The sequence below is a fragment of the Echinops telfairi genome, unplaced genomic scaffold (assembly GCF_000313985.2).
Source record: "Echinops telfairi isolate 266 unplaced genomic scaffold, ASM31398v2 ScPeMD7_18;HRSCAF=68, whole genome shotgun sequence".
Classification (NCBI taxonomy): domain Eukaryota; kingdom Metazoa; phylum Chordata; class Mammalia; order Afrosoricida; family Tenrecidae; genus Echinops; species Echinops telfairi.
This window is the reverse complement of record NW_022103915.1, coordinates 51,833,236-51,853,705: the sequence shown is the minus strand read 5'-3', so window position 1 is coordinate 51,853,705 and position 20,470 is coordinate 51,833,236. Positions and strand designations below refer to the sequence as shown.

General features: G+C 53.8%; 1 protein-coding gene across 4 annotated transcripts in view; it reads left to right on the top strand.

The window, feature by feature from the left end:
- The window catches only part of SAMD4A (sterile alpha motif domain containing 4A), a 265,015-nt gene extending 248,348 nt beyond the window's left edge, over positions 1 to 16,667 (top strand). For all 4 annotated transcript variants that reach the window (XM_045287722.1, XM_045287723.1, XM_045287725.1 and 1 more), the window contains 4 exons: positions 3,087 to 3,288; positions 4,538 to 4,664; positions 12,802 to 12,888; positions 16,441 to 16,667. In XM_045287722.1, coding sequence (XP_045143657.1) covers positions 3,087 to 3,288; positions 4,538 to 4,664; positions 12,802 to 12,888; positions 16,441 to 16,469 — 445 coding nt within the window. In that variant the 3' untranslated portion in view covers positions 16,470 to 16,667. The remainder of the gene's footprint in view (positions 1 to 3,086; positions 3,289 to 4,537; positions 4,665 to 12,801; positions 12,889 to 16,440) is intronic.
- Positions 16,668 to 20,470: the final 3,803 nt, after the last annotated feature.

Here is a 20,470-nt window from a genome sequence, read left to right as displayed (position 1 = left end):
AATGAGGAGCTGATGCCAGGGGCTTAAGTGGAGAGAAAATGTTTTGAGAATGATGAGGGCAATGAATGTACAAATGTGCTTTACACAATTGATGTATGTGTGGATTGTGATAAGAGTTGTATGAGAGAGAAGACCGTTCAGGCAAAGCAACACTCCTGTCGGAGCCCTGCCTCATGCCCTAGCAGGTTGGGCGGGACCATATGTGCTAAAGTCCTGTGGTCAGCACAGGAGACAAGAAAGGTCTGCTCCCATCGCAGCTGCTCAGGAGCAGCAGCACATCTCCCAAGTCAGGGAGGAGGCTGCAGACCCTGCTGGGAACACTAGACCCTTGGGAGACAAGTTCCAAGAGGAAGGAGAGACTGAAGAGAAAGGCAGGACTTTGAAGTTCTTGGCTCTTCCTGCCCAAAGTCTCATCCCCTTCCTCTGCCATTACACTGGCTCCTTGGACCACATCAGGCTAAGCTGGGGCAGTGGCCTTGAGCTCACGAAACTGTCATTAGCTCAGTACCAGCTGGACTAGCCCGTTTGGCAGGTAGGAGTCCTAATGTACCTGTTTTTATTGATTAGATATGAATGAATTCAATCATCAATTGTGGATGTTCAATTCGATGCTACTGAAATTCTAGGAAGTATTTTTCCTCTCTCCTAAATATTACCACTGGGATCTTTTTATGCTATTAATTTGCTTTGAATTTCTGGTTCTCTGATAAGACAAAGGTAACTACAACCCGGCTCCTGCTTGAATTATCACAATCCCCAATTAATTGGCTCTTATGAATTTTATTTTATCAGAGGCTTCCCATGCATTTAAATGCAATGGAATCAGTTGGCTCTCTTTAGGCAGGGTGAGCCGGCGAACTACAGGTAGGCAGAGCAAGGGAATGAGAAATGAACACTTTCTTGTGCACTGTGTCTTCTCCCCAGAAAACATGATTATTTCATTGATCCTGGCAATCATAAGTAACTAAATGTTCGCCCAGGCTCTGTAGTGATCAACTAAAGATGCCACAGAAGCACACACCCCCCTTGCAGTAGAAAGTTCACCTCCAGGAAGGGTAAGTGCCCCAGCCCACACTGCATCGCTGACCAATTGAGTCTTGCCGTTCTGAAAGCACACAGCATCTTATCACCGCTCAGAGCCGGCTGTGCTTTACATGTGAAACAACTCTTCAGGCCTCCAACCAAAAAGGAAAGTGGGTAAAGAAGCTCCCTGCACTAAATATGGAGAAGTTTCAGCAGACTACAGAGCCATCGAACAGGTGGCCCAAATGGAAATTCCAGAACCATAGAGCTGGTTTTCAGAGTTACAAACAAACAAAAAAAAAACAAATCCCACTTGAACCTGTCACATATCACAGTTGGTCCTTTCCCGCCAAAGCAGACGTCACCCCACCTCTCGGGGCCGACACGCTTCTTTCCGAGGCTTCGGACCTTGACGGCAAGAAGGGGGGACAAGGTACCCGACAGGAGGGATGAGAGCCAGAGCCCAAGAGCCTGCGCAGGCTGCCCTGGGACATTTAGGCGAGCCTCCGCTGGAAGCGTGGACCCTTTCCTGGGCTGTCAGAGCGGGAAGTGGCAGCACACCGCCTGGATCCAGTCCCAGCCAGCTCACTGGCTATTCTCCTCCCTTCCCCCACTCTGATGAGGGATTTTAGAAATTCCTAAGAGAGGAGGAACATTTTTTTTTCCTCCCCCAAACCAGAGGGATTTATTTCAGTCTCTCGTTCTGAAAAGCAAAACACAGGAGATAATCAAACTTTGTTTTCTTGAGTCAACATCTTTAGTAGAAAAGTCAATATGCGCTAACTTTCAACTGACTATTCACATGGTAAAGTTCATTCTATCACGCAGTGCTATAAGAAACTGTTCTGGAAACATTCAGCTAAGTTATAAACATGATGCCATTTCTATCTGTCATTCCTAGATCTTCTAAAACATGACGGAAGAGAAACATTTTCTGAGATCGTGTACTCTGTTGCTACCTTGGACACACACACACACACACTCTCTCTCTCTCTCTCTCTCTCTTTCTGAGGAAATGACGGTTTCGTAAGTCCCCTATTTTCCTCCACTACGTCAGCCCTGCCCCTCCAGAGTGTCCTCCCTGTGTGGCTGGGAACGCCAGTCTGTTCCATCTTGTGGCCACTGGAGGGAAAAGCGTGGGGAGTTACGCATCACTGAATGACTGACTAAAGCTGACTCTTCTTGGAAAGAATGTGCTGGTTCCTGAAACACTGCTGGCTGCTGTGTAACCTCCCAGAACCTGGAGCATGTGCTGAAGAGGCCGAGCGAGTTCTTGAGTGCTGAGGTCACCGGACCAAACGGGAACGCGGGCGTCAGCGTGTGGACCCAGGAGGATCTCGGCAACCCACGTGGCCAGTACCACAGGAAGGCCTGCGAGTGCCTGGGATCATCCTGGCGTCTCGGGAGCCAGGGCCCCAGAGATGGGACCAGCCCTTCCATCTGGGGATGCGTGGTGATAGGAGAGAGCCTTTCATTCCTTTGCTGGTCCGCCTTATCAACATGCAGGGCTGATGAAGGACTCACATGCTAGCACTGCCCACTCTCTCCAGGTCGGCTACGCAAGACAGGCTTCAGATACGGGTTTCTTCATGTGATGGCAGGAACACGTGACAAGAGCCTGAGCCAGTTCTGAACCTGTCTCTGCTGCCTGCTGGCCTTGTGGCCTCTTGGGCTCAGGGCCCATGTCCTGTCTGCAGCAGCTGGTCAGCTTGCTTGGAGGATTGGAGGACAGCACAAGCCTCCTGAGGGTCCAGGCTCCCATTCCAGCGCTGCCCCCTGCTGGCGGCAGCCTGACCTTAGCCAAGTGACCATCTCTCCCGTCTCCGGCAGTGAGCGTGAAGGGCGTGAATGGTGGAGAATGGAGATAAAGCCCCACATGCTACATACACACTCACAGATGACAGCTGTCACTGGCCTCAAGGTCCTCTCCTGGCCCAGTGCCTTCACCCCGTAGACCTCATAACTGGCAGCCCCAAGGAGGCATGCCCCTTGCAGCCTGGGACTTGGGAGGGGTGGAGGCATGGCTAACCATCTCACGGTTCCCTCTCTGTTCCCTCTCGCAGTCGTGGCTTTGGACAGTCCAATTCCCTCCCAACTGCCGGCTCGGTGGGCAGCGGCATGGGCAGACGGAACCCACGCCAGTACCAGATCCCCTCACGGAATATCCCTTCCGCCCGGCTTGGACTCTTGGGCACCAGTGGATTCGTCAGCTCCAGCCAGCGCAACACCCCTGCCAACCCCACCATCATGAAACAAGGAAGACAGGTTTGTTCAGCCCCAGGGAGGAGGGCCAGCCAAGCTCAGGACCTCTGCGACTCAGATGAGAGGGGGGAGAAGGGGGCCGGGGGCATTCCCAAGTAGTGTAAACTGAGAGACAGTTGTCCATCGGCCTCAGAGGCCCCCAGGGATGCCTGCCTGCAGCCCCACAAGGACACCCTCCTGACCTCAGGGAGATTTCCTTAGGGACCACTCTCCCACAGAGGCCCTTTCAGAAAAAGGGCAAGACCGACCTCCTTTGTAAAGGAGCCCTGGTGGCATAGTGGCTTACATGCTGACCTGCTAATTGCAAGGTTGGCAGATGGCTGTGAGCAACTTAAGTCTTTTGTGCCTTGATCCCTGACCTGCCCCAACAGACTTGGTTTCTCTGGTTTCCAGAGAACCTGGACCATTGTAGAGGAGGGGACTCCTTCCTTTGCCGCCTTCTCTGTGATAAAATAACTCTCCCCCTCACAGCGCCCCCACCCTTTCCCTGGTGGAGGGGCCAATAGGGCTGAGCCTGATGGAGGCTGTGTTGGGGGCTAAGGGGGTGAAACTGCCAGTTAAGGCTTGCAGCCCTGTCCTGGGCTCCTCACCCCTGGACCTCCCCTGCCCCGCAATGTTCTTTCTACCTGCTTGGTCCCAGCTTTGTAAGGGACACAAATGTGCCTGAAGTTCTCACAGAAAAGGGAGGAGGCTTCCGTGTTAACACAGGAGAGTGGCTCTGGGCAAGCCCAGGGGGCTCTACTTGTCCCCGGGGTGGGGGGGTGGGGGCGGGGGTGGGGGCTGACTGGAAAGTCCCACTTGGCTTACACTGTCCCAACACCCCAGGGTGCTTCTCGGGAAAAACCACCACTATGACACCCGTGTGACAGTGACCCCCCGGCCAGTCCTGCTAGCCTGCCGCTAGCTGAGAGCAAAGCAGTCCCTTTGCCACGCTCCCTTTGGAGTAAATGCCTAGAATCTCAAAGTCCAATGAGAGCCTTGAAAGAGTGTGTGCTTTCTGCCGCAAGCATTTACAGAACTCCACCCCACCCCATTTCCCAGGAAAGTGATAGGAAAGCAGAGGGACAAAAGGGAGAGAGAAGGTTTTGAAGACGTGAGAGAGAGGCCCGGGACAAAGCTAGGTTCAGAGAGTGTCCTGGAGGCTGGAGGGGGAGCAAAGGGGCATGCGAACCCTCTCTCTATAAGTATGCATATGGTAGTGCTGGCCCGGGGCGTCTTGGCTAACAGGGTACCCTTTTGCCTTTCTCACCAGAACCTCTGGTTTGCCAACCCCGGGGGCAGCAACAGCATGCCCAGCCGGACCCACAGCTCAGTCCAAAGGACCCGCTCTCTGCCCGTGCACACTTCTCCACAGAACATGCTGATGTTCCAGCAGCCAGGTAGGGCCTGTGTCCAGAGTCTCCCTTCCTCCCCAGGGCAGGGGGGGCCAGGATGACGGCCAACGAGATGCCCCGGTGAACACAGCGGGAAAGTGCTTAGCCTCGACTGTAACCCCATGTTCTCCGGGGCTCCCGGAAGCCTTTCCTTTTTAAAACTGCCTTGCCAGCAGGAATCATGGCTGGTTGGCTAGGAGCCAGCCTGTGTAGCCCCAGATTCGGTTGCAATCAGATGGGGGATATTTTTGAGACAATTCCTATTTCTAGAGTGATGAAAGGAGAGATCTCGCTGGAGGGTGTTTTGAGCGGGGGGAGGGAAGGAGAGGGGTTGTGTGTGTGTGTGTGTGTGTGTGTGTGTGAGAGAGAGAGAGAGAGACTGAGAGGCTAAGGACAAGCTGATTGGGGGACCAGCCATCTTCCCTTGACCTGATTAAACAGCACCTTGGCCCACTTCAAGAGTCCCTGGGTGGTGCCAACTGTTAAGCTGTCCACTGCTAGCCTAAAGATTGAAGGTTCAAATCCACCGAGAAGCGTCTCAAGAGGAGGTAGAGGTAGACTTCAAAGAATCCGCTATTTACAACCCCGTGAAGCACGGATCTACTCTGACCTCACAGGGTCACCTCAATTGAATTCACTCTACGTCCACTGGGGTTTGTTTGTCTGCCTGCTCGTTCACTGGCACACACACACAGCGAGTTTCACCTTCTGGATGTGTCTGGGTACATTAGAGAAACAAACCCACAGAAAAACTCATGCATAAGAGAGAGTTTTATATAAAGGTTAAGTGCGCATCAAGAAAACATCCCAACCCAGTGCTGCCCAAGCCCACGAGTCCAATATTAACCCACAAAGTCCTCCTCCATCTCCCAAGACACACACGTTGACGCCAACTGCAGGAGGAAAGCCGAGTCAGCAAACGTGTAAGCAGCTCGGGTCTCCACACGGCTGCCCACTACCTCACCTTCCACCAGGCCTCTTCAATCCCTGGGCCCTGTGTCCACAGGGTGGACTAGGCTCCGAGAGAGAACTGAGCTGTTAACTACTCCACCTGTCTAGAGGACCCTACACACAGGAAAATAACCCCCCAAGGCAAGAAAGGGGATGTCACTGAACAAGGAAGCTTCCGGGGATGGAGCCCCAAGGGTCAGAAGGGACCCCAGGAGCAAGACCGAAAGGCCAGGCATCCTGGGAGTGTCCAGAAAGCGGTGGCTGGGCTGGCGAGTCTGGCTGAAGACCCAGAGAGCAAGCCGACCAGGCTGCTGTCAGATTGTGGCAGATGGTGGGGGACCTGGATCTGGAGCTGGGGAGCTTGGACTCAGGTCGCTGTCAGCAAGGGATCTTTGGCAGATTTTGAACGAGGACTGGAGGGCAGAAAGAACACCCACTTGGTCCCGATGCCAGTTACCAGGACTCCTTGGCCTCTACCATGCCTCCTCTTTGCTCAGGGTAGTCTTGGAGCCCCGTTGTCCGCTGAAGCTCATGGCTCTTGTCCTTCCTGGAAAGGGATAGTTGATACCGTTGGGAGTTGTGGAGGCCTGTCCTCTGGACCGTATAGGCCAGTCCTGAATTTTTTTTCCACAGAATTAGGCGTCATTCATTCCCAATAGAGGGGAGAACCTGGGAAAGACATGATGACACCCCAGGAGAAACAGACTGTTCACCTCCTGAGAGAAAGCTTCCACCGAGCCTCCAACCGCAGTTGTTTCCCAAATCCTCACTCCTGTCCTTTGTCCCTCTCTGGATTGGGAAGAGCGGGCCGAACAGCCCAGTCACCAAGAGCAGGGCCCACCTCCGAGACCTATGGAAGGACCGTTTGGGTGTCTCGATGCTGATTCTCCACCTGCCTGTCTCCTGCTGCTGCGGTTTTCCAGCGGCGCTGGGCGGCCTGCCCCTGCGGGGCTGCCATAAGCCCAAGATCACCCACAGCCTCATGTTGCCACAGTCAGAGTCAAGTAGCACAGACGGGTTTGAAGAGAGGGCTACTCCAGCCTTCCCCCCCTGCCCCAGGGGGACCGCTTGGAGCGGTTTGTTTTCCATGTTCTTGGTAGCTACCTGGAAACCTCTGAGTCGGGGGCATGGCACACTGAAGTCCGAGCGCTGGAACCCTTGGGGCTTTTTTTTTTTTAATTAGTCTCTCGCCGTAGCCTCACAGACCCTGCCCCAGGAAGACACTAATGAGCCCCAGCATCTCTAACCACAGCCAGGCATGGAGAGCGGGGCTCTGCCAGGCTGATTGCAAAGAAATGAGGGTGCACTTGGCAGCACCCACTCCTAGACACGACTGAGTCAATGGCATGGCGGCCAGGTCGAACGTGCGCAAGCTTCGGCAGGAAGCACAACACCGCCTGCCACCGGTCCCAGGCCGACTGCGGCAAAGCAGAGCTCAGCCATGCCTCCTGCCCTCCTGGGTTCCATCATTGGTCACAGTGGCCACACGGACCTCACAGACAATGCTCGTGATTGTGGGCATGCATTAGGGAAATGAATGGGTCACCGGACGTCAGGATCGGAAGACATGAAGGATACAGCCCTTTTGTCCACAGCACTGCCTCGTCTCAGCCAGGAGCCTGCTCTGTCCCTGGTCCTCAGTCTTTCTCAGCCACGTGGCCCCTCGGACGCTATCCTGTGACCAAGCTCCTCTATGGCTTGCCACCACTCTAAGCCAGCCTCCTGCCTGAAAACATGCACCTTTACTCCTTTCCTGGCCAAGAATCGCACCACCTGCCTCGTGGTCTTGGCTCTGCTCTTCAGCTCCGTCTCACGGTCACAGCGCTGCAGCTCCACTCCTCTGCTGACCCCCGGCCACTGCCGTCAGGGAACATGCACACACTCCGCTGTCGGCTCTTTCTCGGTGCTTGTGGGATTCCTCTGTTGCTGCTTCTGGGGCGGCTTGCTTTATACTCAGCAGAGTAGCAAAACTGACCCATCCCCGAGGCAGAGTCCTCTACGCCGTGTTTGCATGCTCCCACCCAGGAACGGGTGAGAGGAGCCACAGCAAGTGATCTGCCTTCACCACCCAGCCTGGGACACGGCATAGAAAGTGCGTCAGGGCTCGGCCCGGCAGCCCTCGTGGAGGGGAGGAACCTGCATTGCATCTCAGCCCCAAGGGGTTGTGCCTCCTAAGCCTTTGCCTAGGGATCCGGGTACATCCCCTGCCCTTGCAGATGAACTGCTGGATCCCAGGCCCAGAGCTCACTCTCATAGCCCTGCCACCATCTCAAGGAGGCAGCCTACTTCTTCAGGGACAGCCCCTCTAGCCACCAGTCGGGACCGGATGAAGAATTGCCCTAGAAAGATAGGAGCGCTTACAAATCAGCCAGAAATACCTCCTCTGTGCACGGCTCCTCTACTCGGCACACACAACCTGGTCCACTCTGGAGGCTTGCAGGGAAGCCTACCTGAAGATACTAGGGGTGATGGTGCAGTGGTTAAGCACAAAACTGAAAAGTGGTGTTTCAAACCCACCAGCCACACTTCCGGAGAAAGGTACGGCCTTGAAAACCCCAAGGGTTGGGTCTGCTTGGTCCGATAGGCTGAGTTGGGATCGACTTGATGGCAACCGGTCTGGTTTCAGAGCCGTAGCACTGTGGGGTAAGCATCTGACAGACCAAAGATGCAGCTGTCTGACCCCATCAAGGTGTGTAGCCTCAGATATCCTACACAGGATCACCATGAGTGGGAATCTCCCGGCTGGAAGAAGTTGATATGGTTTGGGGGTACGACGAAACAATAAGGATCGTAGCACAGGCAGAAGGTGGCCTGATGTCTGCAGGGACAGGCATGATAGCGAATGCACAAGGGAGTAGACTTAGGACCAGCCCCGCCTCGGAGATCCCACAGAGAGTGAGGCAGTGCAGCACAAGGCTTCCCTCCAGCCGGGCTCTACCATCTTAACCCATCTGGGGAAGTCCTGACGATGCCTGACGTCTTGTGATCAGCAAGCATGGATTCTAGGAACTTAAGTGCCATTCCTTTAAGATGACGGGACACTTTCAATGCCTCGAAAGAATTTAGAAAAGGCAGGGTGAGCCCAGCCTTTACAGGACTGGAAGCCTGGCCCAGATTTGCAACAAAGCATCCTACTCCTCCTGAATCTGCCCTCAGCCCACAGGCCCTGGGGAGGCGACTGCAGGGACTGCATTGAGCTTTCTTTCCACTTGGACTAGCTTCAGAGGCCCCCACAACCAAGCAGGAGAGCCACCGGGTGGCCTGTGCCTCGTGGCGGCCCACGGGATGAGGAAGAAACCCAGAGCTAGAACAAGGTCTCATACATTCACCGGGGTGGCGGCTTGAGCCCAAAGTAAGGGAAGTCTGGGCGAGAGGAGTCATGCTCCTTGCAAAGCAGGGGTGTATTTTCCCAACTGGAAAATGTGTTTGGAGACTGCTAGTTGGAGGATGATCATTTATTTTGGAAGCAGCTCCAGTCCTGCTAACTCAGGCTCAGCCGCCCTTGGGCCTGGGCCCAGAGGATCCTGGGGCAGTGCTGGCACCGCACTGGGAGGTGGTGGCGGGCGTCTCACACCTGCAGGCCTGATGGGAAGGGGCCGAGAGGCTGGGAGCTGGCTTCACAAGAAAACTGCAGAGGCAGAGAGACTGACAGTCTCCTGGACCGACTTCCTGGGGGTCTGGTCCTTCCTGTACACAAAGCCATATGCAAACTGCCCTTGGGTCTGCACTGCCTGCAAGGGGGTGGATCAGATGGCTCCTTACAAGGCCCCATTTCATGTTGCGACTTACCTGCTCACCAGCCTTTCCCCAGCACCAGCTCCTCCTCGGAAATCTTCCACCCCCAAGGCCATTGGAATGCTGCAAACCTGGGAGCCTGGTGCTCCTTGGCTAAAGACGAGGAAAAGAGGAATCCCCAGTGCTCAGTAGCACCCGGGCAGGTCGCCCTCCTGAAAACAATCAGCCACCAGTGCGTGATTGAAAGGGCAGCACTGGGCCTGGGTGAAACCTCCGAGGGCTGGCAGAAGACCAGACGGAAATGAGGAGCGGAGAGGAAGGGGGAAGAGTACTGCATATGAACGGCCGGATGGAAAACGAATTGACTCCATTGATTACCCGAGTCGTAATCAAAAGTTGTTGGTACTCAGAGGTGTCATCAGAGCTGAAGAAATGGGCCTACTTTGGGCAAGAGTGGAGAAAGCTAAGAAGAGAGGAGGCGGCTCAAGGACCCGGTGAGTCAGCAGCAGCCAGGGATGAACGAGACAGGCCCCCAGGCCTTTCGGAGGTGGTGGTGGTGGTGGTGGTGGGTGCTGTCTGGTTGACTGCAACACATAACTTTATGGGGTAGAGAAGGGGGCATTGCCCAGTGCTGAGCCCCACTCCTGGTCCGCTGCTGTGTTTGAGGCCATTTTGTGGGGGTTGTGTCACCTAGCTCCACTCTACCTTACCAGCCTTCTTAGCCTGCTTGATGACGTGTCCCAAACCAGTAGGCCAGTCTTGCCCTTCTTCTGTTAGTATTTCTTCCAGGACTGGCTCCTCTGTTCTTTGGACCACCACCCACCCATCTGTCTGTCGGTTTGTCATACAGGAGTGGCTTGGGTGTTGCGACGATGCTGGAAGCAAATGCCACCATAAGTTTACCAGAAGCCATAGCGAGAACTGGGCCCATGGTCCCCACCCACTCACCTACCCCGGGCCTTTGCTGAGAGCTCTGCCCCCACTGGTGACACCTGGCTGAGGGCTTCTCGCCAGAGATGGAAGCTGTTAGCTACCCCACTGGTCTCCCATCTGCCTTGTGTGTGGCGGGACGCCATGGATCTGTTTTTATCAGACACGCCATGAGAAAGTCACACTATTAGGAAACTGAGGTTTGAACATATGGGCTTACAGCACGACGTGGAATTGTGCAGAGTCGCTCTGAGTGGCAGGGGGTAGTGCGACCGCCTTCACGGCGCCCTGGGGCATTGGGAGTGAGGGGCTGCGGGGAGGAAGAGCCAGCCAGCCAGCCAAGTTTCAGCCTAAAAGAGCAGCCACTGAGGCTCAGAGCTCTGGAGCGGAAAGCCTTACTTTGCTCAGCCCTCTTCTTGGAACACACAATCCCAGCCTTGGAAAATGGCATTTGGCTGTGTGCTGGCAAGAAATCCTGCAGCTGAAAACGCTTCTCTCCAAATGTCGAGCATCTTTATTTATCCAAATCTCTCCACAGTGTTTGTTTAAAGGGGAGCACTAGAGAGTAAACTAAATTTTACAATGAGCATATGGATGACTATAATTGCTAAGGCCTTTTTTTTTCATATTTGCTAACTGACTATATATAAAATTGTGTTGCTATTTTATAGATTTCACACCCTGAAGGCTGCTAATTTTTGCATGCATATGATTTTGACATGAATGGATAAAAATACTAAAATACTCTTCCCTTTGGGAATGTCTAATTGCAGGACCCAACTCAGAGCAACAAGGGGGGGGCGGGCCCAAGAGCAAAAAAAGAACCTACCTGTCTTGCCATTCTCTCTGGCTCCTGGCTGCCCGGAAGCTTGTTCCTACTGGACTAGGCATGAGTTGGCACAGTGGTCTTCCCAAGCCATCTATGGTAGAACTCATCTCAGAAAGAACGCTATTTAATATTTAGCCATTTTGCCAGCCTTCACTTGGAGAAGTTTAAATAACAGAAAAGACATCTGCCTCTGAATGAGCTGGTAATCGGGAAACACAGATTGCAAATCAGTCAAATCAAAGAAAACAAATACTTGGGCTTAGCCATTGCCTTCCGTTTCCTCTCCCACCACCCCGCCAAGCTCAAGCTCCCTTGCAAAATGCGGGGACACTTGCTCCTAATGCCCCCTGGTGGACATGCAGGGAGACACAGAAATGGCCTGAAGTTTGCTAACCAACCATTTCCCCACTTTCCAGGTAGAAGAACGAAGTTCCCGAGAAGTAAAGGGTCACCCTGGTGGGAACGGTCCTGGCCTCAGGACCCCATCCCCTTGCTGAGACTTCCTCCAGGGTTTTGTCCCTCACTGTCCCTCCCCTGACCAGTGCCAGTTCCCATCTGTGCCCTGAATAGCCCTAGCTATTCAGGGCACAGACAGTGAGCCTGAAGTGAGCTTGCTGGGCAGATCAGGAGCCAACCGACCTAACGCGCCCGGCACAGTCCAAGACTCGGAAGAGAGGCTCCCAGGCTGTGGCTTCTCTCCCACTGAGCCCTGGTGGCGTACTGGGTTATGCTTTGGGCTGCTAACTGCAAGGTCCACAGTTTGAAACCACCAGACACTCTGCGGAGGGAAAAAATGGGGCTTTCTGCTCTTTGAAGATTTATAGCCTCGGAAATACACAAGGGCAGGTCTCCTCTGTCCTGTAAGAGCCCAACCCACTTCTCGACCCAGGGCTCAGAGCCCAGCGGCAAGGAAGTGTATATTTAGCTGCAGGGACTCAGGGAAAGGCATAGAGCCCTGGTGGCCTAGTGAGTTAGGTATTGGACTACTAACTGCAAAGTCAGCAGTTTGAACCCATCAACTGCTCCATGTGAGAAAGATGGGGCTCTCTGCTCCCACAAAGATTTGCGGTCTCAGGAGCCCTACTCTGTGCTGCAAGTTGGCAATGACTCGATGGCAGTAGGTTTGGGGTTGTACGGTTTTGACACCAGATGTGGGTAAAGATTGCACTGGAAGTTGCTCACGTCCTGTGGAGATAGTGATGGCGGAAACATGAAGACCAGAAGCCAGTTAGCCAGGACCTAGCATTCTAAGCTGAGGGAAACCTGTGCCAAGGCCTGGGCAAGGCACGGCCTGTAGGGAGTGAAGGAAAGGGAGAGTTGTAGAGGATAGAGGGGCACTGGGGCCCGGGTCATGGGCCTCGGTGGCCACTGCAGGGGCTGGACTTTTACTCTGGTGGGAAGTCACAGGAAGGTTATGGGCAGAGAAGCAACAAACTGAATATGGCCAACTATTTATAGTCCCCTGTTTCCTGCCAGCCGCCATGTTCACAGTGGCCTCTCTCCAGCAGACCTTAGAAGTGGGTTCATCCTGGGCATCACTTGCCCTCCGTGTGACTGTGACAGTCCCCCTGGGTCCCTGCCAGGGAGGCACAGCAGACCTTCATCCCCAAGGCTGCCCCATTAGGAGCCAGGTGGCACTGAGTGTATGTTCTACTTGTCCGTGGAGTCCTTGTCACCAACATACCCCTCTGTCCCCAGCAGAATTCCAGCTTCCTGTGACTGAACCTGACATCAACAACAGGCTGGAGTCCTTGTGCCTCAGTATGACCGAACACGCCCTGGGAGGTGAGTGTGTCCTTCCTGCAGGCCTCCTGGCTGGCCATCTGCTGGCTAGCCTCTGGCAGTAACTGGGAGGGGAGGAGGACAGTGAGGAGGAGTGGGCAGGGACAAGAAGCGTATCACAGCCTCCACCCCGTCAGCAGGCTGCTCCCGCTGCAGACTAGGCAGTTGCTCTGCTCCCCTTTCTAGGAGGTGAGTCAGGGACCTGAGCTGTCGCTCTTCCCCCAAAACACCGCCCACCCAGAGCCCAGTGGAATCACACTAAGGCAACAATCTCCACCCATCGCCAGGCTCAGGAAGAGTTAGGGACATACAACAATGTGGCCATTAGTGGGAACACCCCCATATCTATCTATCTATCTATCTATCTCTCTCTCTCACACACACACACACACACACACACACACACACACACACACAGTGGAGCCTCTGGGACTAGATCCCTAGTCTGGTCTAAGCCTATCCCAACTTAATGCTAAAAATAGAATTTTTGAAACAAAAATCCCCCACTAGCAGTCAGAGATGTCCCTCACAGTGTCACAGGCCTGCCAGCCAGCTGTCCACCTGGTCTGGGCAGTAAGGGGGCTGCAGGTGCCTCTTCCCACCATCAGTACCCACCCCCTGGCCCTGCCTCCATTTAGACCAAGAGGGAGCAAAGGGATTCCCAGGGTGCACAATTTCAGATCTGGCCAGTGCCTGGTAGCACGGTCGGAAGGCACAGATCCTGCTGTGAGCGCCCAGAGTTCTGCAACTCACTGCTCTCTCCCTCGGGCCTTTAAGGCCTAGAAGCTTAGCCGCACTGCCCCTTTCCTGTGGTGTGGAGGGGCCCGCTGGCTCCTGTTCATTCCCCACCTGACCAAAGAGGCCGGGTTTGCAGCGTGGAGAGCCCCCGCCCCCCCAGAAGTAATGGGAAACAATCCGAATGTCCATGAATGGAGAAGCAAAATGTAGTCCATCCCTAATATTCTAATGGAATATTATTCAGCTGTTTAAACAGAGCTATGAGCTGTGCTAGAACACAGATGAGCCCTGAACATGCCACTGACAAGACATAAAAGGCCACGTGTCATCGCATGATTGCATTTAAATGAAATGCCCCGAGTGGGCAAAGCCTACAGAGAGAGGGAGCAGATGACTGTTTAATGGGGCACTGGCTGAAGAGAGAGGGGGCCGGGCAGGGAAGCAGGCAGGAATGAGTGACCGCTAGCAGGTTCCAGGGTTCATTCTGAGGCAAGGAGATGTTCTGGGATTGGAGAATGGTTGCCTTCTCAGGTGTTGCAAACAACAGATGCCCTGACCCCTAACAAAAGGGTCTACTCAGAGGTACCCCAGAGACAGACCTGGCGATCTACTTCAGTGACAACTCGGTGGGGCGGGATGCCCTCTGGCGCAGCTGGACTCACCATGCCTTGTAGCCCCGGGTGGCCTAACCTACTGCCCTCTCCTGGAGGAAGATAGCAGCTCAGCTTGGTGTTGGGGCTTCTAGACCCTGGGGCCCACTGACCTAGAGCAAGCCCAACAGAGACGGATGAAAGTCTTACATCAAGATGGCAGAGGCAGCCCAGGCATGGGGGTTCTGCCAGAGGGAGAGAAGAGCTGGAGGGGGCGGCAAAGAGCAGCACACCACAGGGAGGAGCACACGGCCACTCTCCAGTGTTCGGGGTCAGACACCTCCCTGCTTGAGGTTTACTGGGCCTGCTCCTGGCCCTTATGGAGACAAGGGTGCAAATTAGCTAGCAGTTCTTTCTCTGCAGATGATCACGGTTGCCCTGGAGGATGAGCTGGCTTAGTTGAGATTTTTGTTTTTCCACACCGCCCACTGGCATTAGTGTGGGCCACGAGCCCCAGCGGGAGTGTCCACTGCCTTTCTACAGAGAAAGTGACCAAAGAGCCCTCCTTCCTTCACAAACACATACACATATACATACACACACCTCCACTCCTCCCCACTCCATGAGTCAGCACTGCAGAGACAGGCTAACACTCACAGGAGCCCAGGGGCAAGGCTACTGGTAAAGTCCAAATCTGGGGCCTTGAGGAGTAATGACCTGATGCCATGGAAGCTCTTAGGAGCCATGTGCTTTCCTTTAAAAATGTGTTCTCCTCCCAAAGCACACATGATTACAAGTACAATCAGGGAATCCGAATAGGACTGGTACAGTGAATCCACATCAGTATCTGGTTTGTGCTGTTGCGTTCCCCTTTTTGCAAAATGCGCCCATTGGGGCAACCTGGACAAAGTCTACACAGGATTGTCTGTATTATCTTGCATGGGAACCTACAATTGTCTCATTAGAAAGTTTCTCGAGGAGGTCAGCCAGCCCAACAGTGGACTCAGCGGCCCATCCCTGCCCCTTAGGGCCTCTGCTCTCACACTGAGCCCTGCCCAGTGACTCCAGATATTCCATCTGATAGACCAGGTATGCGACATCAGGGGCTGAGACACGCGTGCATCTCTGTAGTGATCACGCTTAATTGTTGAGAACATGCAACATAGCCATTGCTATCTCCTGAGATGGCTAATCCCTGCCCCACCCTCTGCGCACTGATGAGGGTTCTCATCTGCTTAGACACAGGCCCTGGTGACAGCCTCCTCAAGGGACCCCTGCCACTAGCTCTGCCCTGCTCACGCACCTGCAAGAGCCACGATTCTAAATTCAAGTCTGTTTATCGGTCTCTGCCACCACTGCTATGGCCGCCTACATCCAGGCTACCATAAGCAGGGCTCAGGTCTCTGCTTCTGATACCGAGGACTCCCCTGGAGCCCACGTGGAAGCGAACAACCAAAAAGGGGCAGGCGCGTGTCAGCTCCCTCCACCGTCCGCCCTCTCCTCGGCCTGGGCTCTCCAATTCCCAGGCAGGGCTGTGGAGCTGGCAAATCCATGGGTGCCCTCAGCTCTCCCCTGACACACGATCTTTCCGCTCCCAGCGCCTATCCAACTGTGGCTTCTCTGGATAAAGCCTCAGGATAAAGAATCCATTTGGGCCACATGCGTCCCTCCGGTCTGATCAGCTGTCAGAGGCTTTAACCAGCGAGATGACCCACAGAGGGGAAGTGAGCCAGACAGCCCCCCCCACCACTGTTCAGCTCCCCTCCCCTCCTGCCCCAGCTGCCCCTCTTGGCCCCCCACGCCCTCCCTCATCCACTCCTGCCTCCTGTGCACCCGCCAACGCTTTCTCCTACCAGCCTCAGCTAGAAAGTCGCGTTTGTCCGTGACTCTGTCCTTCCATGCGCCGCGGCCCGTCCTCCGTGGCCCCGCTGTGCCGGCCCATCCACAGTGAGCGTGGCGCCATGGTCTGCAGGATGGGCGCAGGCCGGCCCCCTCTCCGAGCACAGGCTGGGTGGCGTCACCTTCTCCCAGGGCGTCGAGAGCATCAGGGACGTGGGGGCGTGGTGACGTCGAGGGCATCAGGGACGTGGGGGCGTGGTGACGTCGAGGGCATCAGGGACGTGGGGGCGTGGTGACGTCGAGGGCGTCAAGGACGTCGGGACGTCGGGCATGGGCTGCGAGGCAGGCGTGACGCGACGTCCTGAGCTGCTCTCTCTCCCTCTCCCAGATGGGGTGGACCGGACCTCCACCATCTAGACGCCGAAGATGAGAAGGACAGCGCTGGCCGTGAAATCGACTGCTGCGGGTCCAGTGTCAGCCATCTTCAGGGTTGCTCAGAATCTCCCAGGATCCTTTGCAGCCTTTTTTGTTTTTTTGGTTGTTGTTCCCGGTCCCTCTCCCATTTTGATTTTGCGAGAGCGTAGGTCGTCCTTGTAAACATATCAGTAGACCTGGGATCGGTCCTTTTGTCCTTTCTTTCAGTCATAGGGTGGTTTGGTGTGGGGGGCGTGGGGAGGGGGTTCCTTGGGAAATGTGGGATGGGGAGGATGTCAGGAGATGCTCTGGATGGATTTATTTTTTTTTTATTTCAAACATACTGCTACGAAAAAAAGTACGAGAGATAGGAAGGAGGCAGAAGCCCCAGGCCTTGGCTCCCGCCCCAGTCGGCCCCCAGGAGGACACCATGGACGCCTGTGACCACAAGCAATGGCGGGTGGCCTCTGGGCCCCCCACCCCGACAGACTGGAGCTCGGCGAGGCCACGTGGCCACAGGACGAGAAGGCAAAGGCTAGCCCCGCCACCAAATCTCAGACAGACTGATTTGTGTATTGTTTACATAACCATTTTCAAGGGTACATCGTGGGTCAAGAGTTGGGGGCGGGGGGCGCCTCTTCTTCTGACATTGCTTTTGGAAAGGGCTTGTTGTGAATATGGATTCTTGGGCAGCGGGGTGGGTGTGAAGACGAGGGTGCGGCCCGAAGAGATGGCACCGGGGGATGGGTTGTGGGTTTGCCCTCAGGTGGCCCCTTTCTGTGCTGGATTTGCTTCTCACCTGGAGACCTAGCCCCCTGCCTGTCCCCTCCTCCCCCATTCTGGGGGAGGGGAGGGGGGCCACCCTATCTGCCCCTCCTGGCTTTGCTGCTCAGACCCTCGGGTGGCTGCCAGGTCTGCTGGAGGAGCAACGGCAGAAACACCGTCTTCCCGTGATGGGAGGCGAACGCCCAGAGAAGCAGCCCCAAATCCCACTCCCTTCCGGGAGCCCGCACCCCGTGCTGGTCAGCGCTGGGGCAGCGGTGTTGGGGAGGGCCCAGCGGGAGGTTCTGGACCGTCCGTCGGCAGGGGTCCGAGAGCACGTGCAGGGAGAAGGCCAGGAGCCAGGCCCCCCCTCTCAGGTGGGCGGCCAAAGGACGTGGAGGTGAGCTCTGTGGTGGAAAGGGGAACTCTCCCGGACGAATAAGCCAGAGGCTTGCGGGGCCAAGGCCAGTAGCCGGGTGAGGGTGTGGCACACCATGCTCCACCAAGTCATCGCCTCCTTTCTGATGGTGTGTGGACGTGACGGAGCCGGGGTGGGACCGAGCAGGAGGGTGTGCTGCACGGGAAAACCGGGTGGTGGGGGTGATGGTGGCCTGTGAATGAAGTGAGTCTGATGCCGTTGATTCTTTTGTTCTGAGTGAAGGTAGAGCCACAAGTGAAGAGATGGATCTGCGAAAAGCCCTGCCCTCACTTAAGGTGATTAAAAAAAAAAAAAGGATTTAAAAGGCCTTCATGAAAGCCAAAAAGCTTTCTTTTACATCCAGAATTAAAACCTGCCCTCCCAGCCTCGGGCAGGGTCACAGGCCTTTTCAAACCCCCTTGCTACCTGAAGAGGGGGAGCCCTCACCTGAGAGCCTTCAGTCACCCATGAAGCTGGCTGCGAGCCCACGGAGCATGCGTGGCTGGAGGGGACCGGCCGCTCCTTGGGCGGTGAGCATACTGAAGCAAATGCACGTGCAGAAAGAGGCAGCATGTTTTAGTTGGCTTTATTTTTTTAAAAACCAAGTGCCATTATCATTCTTCCTCCCTACCCCTTCTCTAAGCAAGCTTAGAGTAGTCAGGCTGAGCTGGGATGGACGCTCACATGGAAGGCGAAAGGCTAGGTCAAGAATGTTGAAGGCTAAAGGTAAGAGCAGGAGGGTCTGGGGATGTGATTTGGGTGCTCAGGAAGTTGATGTGGGAGAAGAGAAAAAGCATGGGATCGCAAGGCCCATTGAGGAGTGAGTGAGTGCAGGGCTCAGCTGCACTGCACACATGTACGAGCGCATCTGCGGAGCCGTCGTGTTTAGGAAACAGAATGTGAACACAATCACATTAGCATGAATCCTTTAAAAGGAAGAAGAACGTAACGCATTTGCAAATATGAATTTCTATTTATTCCTTCCCTGAATATAGAAACAATGGTTATCTGATTCTTAGAGATATTATTTTGGATATGTTACTTCTTAACTTGCTATGGCTGGTAACCATGATAAAAGTCTGTTATTAATGACAACATAATTCTTTTTTTAAAAGAGAAAAAAGAAAAAAAAGCTTATTTTTTATCGACCGTGTATAGATTTATCTACATAGTGGTGATTTTGCTATTAGTGTTTCGATTTTTTTCTTCCTAAGTTGAGTGTTCCGATCATTGTAGGAGCCTGCCTCCACCCTGTCTTGAGTCCCGTGTTGGCTGCAGGTAGATAGCTCAATTAAAAAAAAAAAATCCAAACGCAAAAGAAGTCTGTTTACGAGAAAGTCAAACTGTTGCATGCGTAGTGTAGTGGCTGTGAGGTCGGGTATCCAGTAACAAAAGCGGCAGTGCCTTTTTTTGTATTTACACATCTACCCGCAAGTGAACCTGTTTTATATTCAGTAACTAGTAACAATGGGAAAATCCCGGAGTGAAAGCTGTTTCACTCCATGGCTTTGGGGTTGTACTTATTTTGCGTTCGGGTTTTGTCGTTTTCCCCCTGTTCTGAGTTCAGCCGTGTGCACTTGGCACCTCCACGCCTTCCCAAGAGATGGGGGCGGTCTGCGACCTTGATGCCAAGTGCGATGTTTGACTGGTGCTTTTGTCCATAGTGGCTTCTTCCCAGAAGCAGTAGGAAGAAACGCAGGAACTGTGTACAAGAAAGGAAACATTGCTGCTGACCCGTTACCTTTTTTCTTTCTACTCCACCTACTTTTGTGTTTTGCTTTTCTAAATGAGGGCCAGTAAGCAAACTAGACGTCGCTCTGACTCCTGCCAAGGGTGGCCGTTTGCACCAAGCTCTGAATTCCTGCATCTGGATGGCCCCTTTGGGGCACCCAGGATTCGAGCTACAGCTGGCCCCCCTTTCTCGTTCATTGGAAGAGACACTGAGGGAAACTCGGTTTTCTTTTGAGGTGTCATTGGAGGAGCTCCCCCTTCCCCCAGAAGGCAGCCAAGTCCTTGTTCCTCTGTGCCTCTTGTAACTCCTGCCTGAGCAAGGCCTGTGGGGCTACAGCCTGCAGCCAAAGTCAGGATGGCACCCAGAGCCCAGATGGTGGCTGGGGGCACTGGGCCAGGCTGAACGCACAGGGCAAGGCAGGCCCCAGTCGCCTGCAGTCTGGCCACGGTGCCCGGGCATGCCTGTGATAAGGAGGGCTCACAGGGGCTGTGATAACACTAATGTTGGGTTGTATTGTTGGTTTCTTTTCTTTTTTTTTACAAATCACCAGAATTGTTTGCAAAGTGAGTTTTATTATTATTATTTTGTAATTCCTTTATCTTTACTTAAAGGTGAATGTATATTCCTCTGGGAGGAATAAGAAGAAAACAGGAATGTTAATAATGTCCAACAGAAGACTTCCTCCCTTATTAATATATAACCCTCATGTAATTATGTCTAATGGAAGCTGACTTTCCGAACCCTTTCTTCGTTGCATGCCCCATGCAGGCATCCCGATTGTACATGCATGCCTTTTGTCCTGTTTTCCTGTATAAAGTTAGTGAACAAAGAAATATTTTTGCCTAGTTCATGTTGCCAAGCAATGCATATTTTTTAAAAAAATTGTCATATATGGAAATAGCATGTTTGTTACATGTAAGAGCTTTACTGATATACAGATATACTAATGTTTGAAGATGCCGTTCTTTGCAAGTGTACAGTTTTCAAATGTTGTTACCAGTGAAACACCCTTGTGGTTTAAACTTGCTACAATGTATTTATTACTCATTTCCTCCCATGTAACTAAGAATCATGGCTATATTTCATATCAAC